The sequence below is a fragment of the Anomaloglossus baeobatrachus genome, unplaced genomic scaffold (assembly GCF_048569485.1).
Source record: "Anomaloglossus baeobatrachus isolate aAnoBae1 unplaced genomic scaffold, aAnoBae1.hap1 Scaffold_164, whole genome shotgun sequence".
Lineage (NCBI taxonomy): Eukaryota > Metazoa > Chordata > Amphibia > Anura > Aromobatidae > Anomaloglossus > Anomaloglossus baeobatrachus.
Genome location: NW_027441934.1, coordinates 175,085 through 183,587, shown reverse-complemented (window position 1 = coordinate 183,587; position 8,503 = coordinate 175,085). Strand labels below are relative to the sequence as shown.

Below are 8,503 nucleotides of genomic sequence, written 5' to 3'. Positions count from 1 at the left end.
CCGATACATGAGGACATCAATGACCAGAAGATCCTAGAACTCGCCTACAAGATGATTGAGCTGCTGACTGGAGAGGTGACACTGCTGGGAATGCTGGGACATTATACAGTAACGCTATGAAGGGATCGGGGGTGACGGTATCATTGTATGTGTCAGGTTCCTATAAGGTGTCAGGACGTCACCGTCTATTTCTCCATGGAGGAGTGGGAGTATTTAGAAGGACACAAAGATCTGTACAAGGACGTCATGATGGAGGTTCCCCAGCCCCTCACATCATCAGGTAATAGACAGGACTAAATACACACGGACTATAATTATCTGTATGTAAGGAATGAATTCAGTCCCTGTATGTGTCTCCTCCAGCTCTATCCAGTAAGAGGACAACACCAGAGAGATGTCCCCGTCCTCTTCTCCCACAGGATTGTAAACAAGAAGATCCCGATGTTCCTCAGGATGTGTTTCCTCCAGATCTATCCAGTAAGAGATATCTACTCATGTACTTTCTGCACTAATTTGTGTTTACATTTTTAGGCTTTCTGCTGTTTTTTTCAGCTGTATTTTCTTTGCTTCTGCTTCTTCTGCTGTTTGTTTCTAGTCCCTTCTCTATGTTGTTATGAAGGCAACTCAAAGACCTGCAGATGGTTCATGAATGCCCTGTTTCCCCGAAAAGACGACATACACCGAAAATAAGACCTAGCACGATTTTATGGGATTTTTGGAGAATGCTTGAAATATAAGCCCTACTAAAAAAAAACCCCTAGTTACAGTCAGGGCCAGCGTTGGAAGGAGTCAAATTGAGCAATTTCTCAGGAACCCCACTCTCTTAGTGACCACATCAGTTGTATTCTAAGGTTGATTGTTTAAGAATCTTTGACTTCAAAGTCATGTGACATGATGTAACCAAAGGTCTCTTAATTGCAGGAGTCTAAACTGAACAGGACACAGGCTGGCATTAGGGGAAAGGAAGAGCAAATTAGAATTGTGCGACTTTTGTAGGTTGGCCAGAAGAAGGGTGTGAAGCTACCGCTTCTCTAATTCATAACAAACTTCGGCATTCCCTATGACAGAGATTTCACTCCAGTCCCTGACGTAATTTTTCAGTGTCCATCACTGGTATTCATGAATTAGAGCCGTAATGTTTATCTGCACAGACCGCAAGACCCTGCTACCTGCTTTGGTTAGAAAGCCTAAAGGTACCGTCACACTTAGCGACGCTCCAGCGATCCCACCAGCGATCTGACCTGGCAGGGATCGTTGGAGCGTCGCTACATGGTCGCTGGTGAGCTTTGAATCAGGCAGAGCTCCACAGCGATCAGAGATTAGACACTGGCCACCAGCGACCTGTGTAACCACGCTGTGCTTGGTAACCATAGTACACATCGGGTTACTAAGCAAAGCGCTTTGCTTACAGTTACCCGATGTGTACCTTGGCTACGTGTGGAGGGAGCAAGGAGCCGACTTCTAAAAGCTGCGGACGCTGGTAACCAAGGTAAATATCGGGTAACCAAGCAAAGCGATTTGCTTGGTTACCTGATGTGTACCTTGGTTACCAGCGTCCGCAGAAGCTGGCTCCCTGCTCCCTGCACATTCAGATCGTTGGTCTCTCGCTGTCAAACACAGCGATGTGTGCTTCACAGCGGGAGAGCAACGACCAAAAAATGGTCCAGGACATTCAGCAACGACCGGCGACCTCACAGCAGGGGCCAGGTCGTAGCTGGATGTCACACACAGTGACATCACTAGCAAGATCCGGCACACTACCGATTTCCCATAAACCAAAAAAGAATGCAGTAGTTGGATGTCAAAATCCTTTTCTTTTATTTCATTTTGTAAGTGCAGAAATGTGAAAAAAACGGTGCTGTACAATTGTCCGCACTTACAAAATGAAATAAAAGAAAAGGATTTTGACATCCAACTACTGCATTCTTTTTTTGGTTTATGGGAAATCGGTAGTGTGCAGGAGTTAGCCTCTCATGACTGTTTATTTTCTCCCGAGCACCTACAAGAGGTGATGCGAGGTCTTCATTCCTTCACTAATCACTAGCAAGATCGCTGTTGCGTCACAGAAACCGTGACTCAGCAGCGATGTTGCTAGCGATGTCGCTTAGTGAGACGTAGCCTTAACGCAGGCGTCACACGGTACGATCTATCGTGCGATCTTACCCGCCCCCGTCGTTTGTGCGTCAAAGGCAAATCGCTGCCCGTGGCACACAAAGTCGGTAAACCCGCGTCACACGCACTTACCTGCTGAGCGATGTCGCGGTGGGCGGCAAACAACCACTTCCTGAAGGGGGAGGGACGTTCGGCGTCACAGCGACGTCACACAGCGGCCGGCCAATAGAAGCGGAGGGGCGGAGATGAGCGGGACGTAAACATCCCGCCCACCTCCTTCCTTCCACATAGCCGGCGGGACGCAGGTAAGCTGTGTTAATCGTTCCCGGGGTGTCACACGGAGCGATGTGTGCTACCCCGGGTACGATGAACAACCAGCGCAAAGAAGAAAAAACGATTTTTTAAAAATTAATGACGTGTCAACGATACACGATTTGTAACCGATTTGCGAACGGTCAGAGTCGCTCGTAGGTGTCACACGGGACAACGTCGCAAACAATGCCGGATGTGCGTCACGAAAACCGTGACCCCGACGACATATCGTAGGATAGATCGTCTCGTGTGACGCCCGCATAAGGATAGGCCATCAATTTTTACAATCCCGGACAACCCTATTAAATATCCGGCATCTGTCTGTAACTATTATATTAGTCTTTGAAAAAAATCTCTTTAAATTGTCTATGCTGTTGGTCAATGTTACAAGGAGATTTTTTGCAGATTTTCACAACTATCATGGTGGTTTCAGGATCTGTGGAAATTATAGATTCTGGTACTCTGCATGTTAACTTCTCTGATGTCTGTGAGCAGCGCAGGGAGACGTAGGCATCGAACCACAGGCTTGGGCAGTCTAGCAAGAGTTATTCTCTGCTGGGCTGCTGGTTAATTTCTTTGATCACATGCTGTAGGGGAGCCAGTATCATTCTCTCCCTTTCTGTATATGCTGGCTGGGCTATTTCATTAATGCCAGCTATAATTTACCTATACTGGTCTGGTGAGGTGTTGTGATCCAGACTTACAGGTAGTTGTTGTGCATTATTGCTGTGAGCTGTTGTTGTTCTCTTTTTATCGCTGCCTTCCTGCTCTTGCTTTTCTCTTTAGTCTCTCACTGTTTATTTCTGTGAGTTTGCATTATGTCCTGTCTGTCTTAATCTGTGTTTCCCATCTGTCTTAATCTGTGTTTCCATCATACTACTGCCCCTTCCTTCCCGGGGGGGGATAACAGATTAGATCTGGTCAGGAGAATAGTAAGGTATGGGACTCTGGCGTCTCCATCTTCAAGGATAATCCAGAGGTTAGCAATAGCTTAGGGTCCCCTAGCGTGAGGGACAGTATAGGAGCTTCCTGTCCCTCATTATCCTGCAGTCACATTGTGACAATCAATCAGATTATTTACTGTAGCACATTCCAGAGAACTGGTGCTAGGAATGGGATATCCGCATTAACAAAGATGCAACTCTTAAGGCCGCTTTACACGCTGCGAGATTGCTAGCGATATCGCTACTGATAGCACCTGCCCCCATCGTTTGTGCGTCATGGGCAAATCGCTGCCCGTGGCGAACAATATCACAGGTAAGCGTCACACGAACTTACCTTCCTAACGACGTCACTGTGGCCGGCAAACAACCTCTTTGTTAAGGGGGCGGTTCGTGTGGAGTCACAGCGACGTCACACAGCAGGCCACCAATAGAAGCGGAGGGGCGGAGAGCAGACGCAAGAACGACACTCCCACCTCGTTGCCGGAGGACGCAGGAACACTGTTGTTCGTCGTTCCCGGGGTTTCACACGTAGCGATGTGTGCTGCGTCAGGAACGACAAACAACCTGCGTCCAGAGCAAGCAACGATATTTTGAAAATGAACGATGTGTCAGCAATCAACGATTTGGGGAGTATTTGGGATCGTTAGCGGTTGCTTGGAAGTGTCACACGCAATGACGTCGCTAACGAGACCGGATGTGCCTCACGAATTCCGTGACCCCAGCGATATCTCGTTAGCGATGTCGTTGCATGTAACGGGGCTTTTAGATGTCGAAATTGGACAACAGATTCAGAATACATTTTTTCCTAATTTAATTTATGATGTTCAGGTTTAAAAAAGTAAATGTACTTTCAAGATAATATCATTAAAAAATAATAACATTGTGTTTATTTTTAGCAGATGGCTGTATTGGGAGTTCAGATGGAAATCAAATACTTTCATCATCTGTTATAAATTCTGAAGATATCACACATGATACGTATGAAGAGCATGCTGCTGTCCCAGATATACCTCCAGTCCTTCCTCGGAAAGCTCTATCATCTGATCTTTTCAAACAAGTCCAAAATTCCGATTTATCACAGAATTGTCAGCAAAATAAAACTTACGGAAGGGATGTGGAACATAAAATGGCTCATACAAAGGAGAAACCATTTTCATGTTCAAAATGTGGGAAATGTTTTACCAAGAAATCACATCTTGTTAACCTTCAAAAAGTTCAGACACATGAAAATCTGTTTTCATCTCCTCAATGTGAGAAATGTTTTGCTCGAAAATCAAACCTTATTGATTATCAAAAATATGAGACTGGGAAGAAGCTATTTTCATGTTCAGAGTGTGGGAATTGTTTTAATTGGAAATCAGAACTTGTCCAGCATCAAAGATTTCACATAGGCAAGAAGCCATTTTCATGTTCAGAATGTGGGAAATGTTTCAACCAGAAATCAAGTCTTGTTAGACATCAAAGATCTCACACAGGGGAGAAACCATTTTCATGTTCAGAGTGTGGGAAATGTTTTATTCGGAAATCAGATCTTGTTATACATCAAAGATCTCACACAGGGGAGAAACCATTTTCATGTTCAGAGTGTGGGAAATGTTTTATTCGAAAATCAGAACTTGTTGAGCATCAAAGATCTCACACAGGAGAGAAGCCATTTTCATGTTCAGAGTGCGGGAAATGTTTTATTCAGAGATCAAACCTTGTTAGGCATCAGAAAATTCACACAGGGGAGAAGCCATTTTCATGTTCAGAGTGTGGGAAATGTTTTATTCAGAAAGCAGAACTTGTTGGGCATCAAAGATTTCACACTGGAGAGAAGCCATTTTCATGTTCAGAGTGTGGGAAATGTTTTATTCGGAATTCAGATCGTCTTAGACATCAAAGATCTCACACAGGGGAGAAACCATTTTCATGTTCAGAGTGTGGGAAAGGTTTTAGTGATAAATCATACCTTGTTAGACATCAGAAAATTCACACAAGGGAGAATCTATTTTCATGTTCAGACTGGGAAATGTTTTAATTGGAAATCAGAACTTGTTGGGCATCAAAGATCTCACACAGTTGAGATAGCAAGGACAATTGTAATATCCACTTTTGAAGATCATGAGCATTGTTCTGTCTCGTGGCTTTTGGCTTTGGTTTGTACTGTGTGGTTTAGGGAAAAAGTAGCTTGACTACTAGTTTCTGTAGTGGAGCCCAGTGTAAGAGGCGGCTGTTTTGCAGAGGATCTCACAGAGACTATTAGTAACAAGTCGAGAAGAATTACAAAGAGACAGGGAGAATTATCATGTACTATCCAAACAGGATATTCCTCAACCTACACCGAAAAACCCTACTATTGGTGAGCCAATAGGCTCCACCATGAGTGGTTCTAACCATACAAGAGGTTTCATCAACAGTAGATATAAGAAGACTAGGTTTCAGCAATTCAGTAGCATTAGATCACATTCTGCTGATCCTTGTGTGTCATCTCCACTGCTAGTCAGTGTGGGGAGACAATAGTTCACAAAACATTGACCAAGTGACCCCTCCTGTACGGACCACTACCCCCCCCTACAGTCCTTGAGAAATACTCATCTCTTCCTCCTTCTATTGAGGTTATTAAAGTACACATTTCTTCTTCTATTGCTCCTATTACTACTAATATAATGCTTATGGGGGCAAATACTCTGTCCTCGGATGTTAATAAGGTTTTTGATACCAATACAGACAAATTCAACACTCATACAGAACAGGATTTGGCTATCATTCAGACGCAAGTTGATAAATTGAGGAAAGAGAGACGTGTAGTTTCTTTGATGGCAGCTAATTCCAGCTCCTTTAAGTAGATTGGAATAGTTGACTCTGTATCTTAGGGGAACTTCACACACAGCGAGATCGCTACTGAGATCGCTGCTGAGTCACGTTTTTTGTGACCTCATTAGTGTTCTCGCTGCGTGTGACACTGAGCAGCGATCTGGCCCCTGCTGTGAGATCGCTGCTCGTTACACACAGTGCTGGTTCGTTTTTTTATTGTTGTTCTCCCGCTGATAAGCACACATCGCTCTGTGTGACAGCGAGAGAGCAACAATCCTGAATGTGAAGGGAGCAGTAGCCGGCGTCTGACAGCCTGCGGTAAGCTGTAACCAAGGTAAACATCGGGTAACCAAGGTGGTTACCCGATATTTACCTTCGTTACCAGCCTCCGCAGCTCTCACGCTGCCAGTGCCGGCTCCTGCTCCCTGCACACGCTAAGCTAAGCGGTGTGAGCTGGTAACTAAGGTAAACATCGGGTAACCATACCTGATGTTTACCTTAGTTACCAATGTCCGCAGCTTCCAGACGCCGGCTCCGTGCAAGCGCAGCGTCGCTTGCACGTCGCTGCTGGCTGGGGGCTGGTCACTGGTCGCTGGTGAGATCTGCCTGTTTGACAGCTCACCAGCGACCATGTAGCGATGCAGCAGCGATCCTGACCAGGTCAGATCGCTGGTCGGATCGTTGCTGCATCGCTAAAGTGTGAAGGTACCCTAACTCTCTGGCATCTTTTATATATTAACCCTCTAGTATCTAATACTTGTAACATTACTTCATTTGATTTGCTTGATCTCACCATTCATGATATTATAGAAGATTTTACTGCAATCCCTGGTTCATCCTCTACACTACCTGATCATAATAAACTTATCACTATTGATAATTCCACTAATGCTGCAACATTGGTGCCTTTTTTACCCAAGGCCACCCCCGGTCAGAACAATGTGATAACCAATTATCTAAGGGGTGCTTCACACATAGCGAGATCGCTACCGAAATCGCTGCTACGGTTTTGGTGACGCAACAGTGACCTCATTAGCGATCTCGCTGTGTGTGACACTGAGCAGCGATCTGGCCCCTGCTGCGAGATCGCTGCTCGTTACACACAGCCCTGGTTCGTTTTCTTCAAAGGCGCTCTCCCGCTGTGACACACAGATCGCTGTGTGTGACAGCGAGAGAGCGACGAAATGAAGCGAGCAGGGAGCAGGAGCCGGCATCTGGCAGCTGTGGTAAGCTGTAACCAGGGTGGTTACCCGATATTTACCTTAGTTACCAGCCTCCGCAGCTCTCATGCTGCCTGTGCTGCCGGCTCAGGCTGTCAGCACATGTAGCTGCAGTACACATCGGGTTAATTAACCCGATGTGTACTGTAGCTAGGAGAGCAAGGAGCCAGCGCTAAGCAGTGTGCGCGGCTCCCTGCTCTCGCGGTTATGATCGCTGCATCGGCTGCTGTGTTTGACAGCTAAGCAGCGATCATAACAACGACTTACAAGGTCGCTGTTACGTCACAGAAAATGGTGACGTAACAGCGACCTCGTTGTCGCTGTCGCTTAGTGTGAACCAGCCCTAACTCCAAAGTCAGTAAAAAGAAAAAACGTTACAGAGGGACCAGATCTGGAGCCAAAACAAAGCAAAAAAGGGAAAAAAATGTATCTGCTGGATGCTTAAATAAGAAAAATAATATATTTCATCTTTCGGATACACCTACTACTACTGAAACTTCTTTACTTAAGGGCTTTTCTTTTTTCCCTATTTTTAATATAAAGGAACTTGATTTATTTACCGATCTACAGACATTTATTAGAAAATTGACTCTGCAGAGACACTATGCCGTTATGGCAGGTAGGGCGACATCCAATAGTGCACTTTTAGGTGATTCGGTCACTGGTCAATTCTTACACACTGACCTTAGAAGGACCTCTAATTTTTATCCTACGAAAAGTAAAGGACACAATTTACACATATTCTGTGAAATGGTGCTTCAGGATTTCAACCTGTTAAAAAGCCGATGTGGAAATATTCCTTATAACTTATCCAGATCTGAAAAGAGGGCATTAAACTCCCTAAAAGGCAATAATTATATCATCATCAGACCAGGGGGTTGTCCTACAGAATAAATCAGACTGTATAGCAGAGGCTTTCAGAATCCTATCCGATCCCACAAATTACCGGCAGGCAACACAAAAGGATTATCAACTAGCCGTTTTAGAATATAACAACATGATTAAAGGAGCCATCACCTCTAATATCTTAAGACAGAGAAAAAATTCCTCACAGTAGTTATCCCTACTATGGCATTTTTCTACCATCTAACAAAAATACACAAAGATTTATCCAAACCC

The 8,503-nt window shown here is 44.8% G+C and overlaps 1 protein-coding gene across 1 annotated transcript in view; it reads left to right on the top strand.

The window, feature by feature from the left end:
- Positions 1-365: 365 nt before the first annotated feature.
- Positions 366-8,503, top strand: part of LOC142260687 (uncharacterized) — a 59,627-nt gene continuing 51,489 nt past the window's right edge. Inside the window, exons 1-2 of the mRNA XM_075332053.1 lie at positions 366-477; positions 4,265-5,322. Coding sequence (XP_075188168.1) covers positions 4,495-5,322 — 828 coding nt within the window. The 5' untranslated portion in view covers positions 366-477; positions 4,265-4,494. The remainder of the gene's footprint in view (positions 478-4,264; positions 5,323-8,503) is intronic.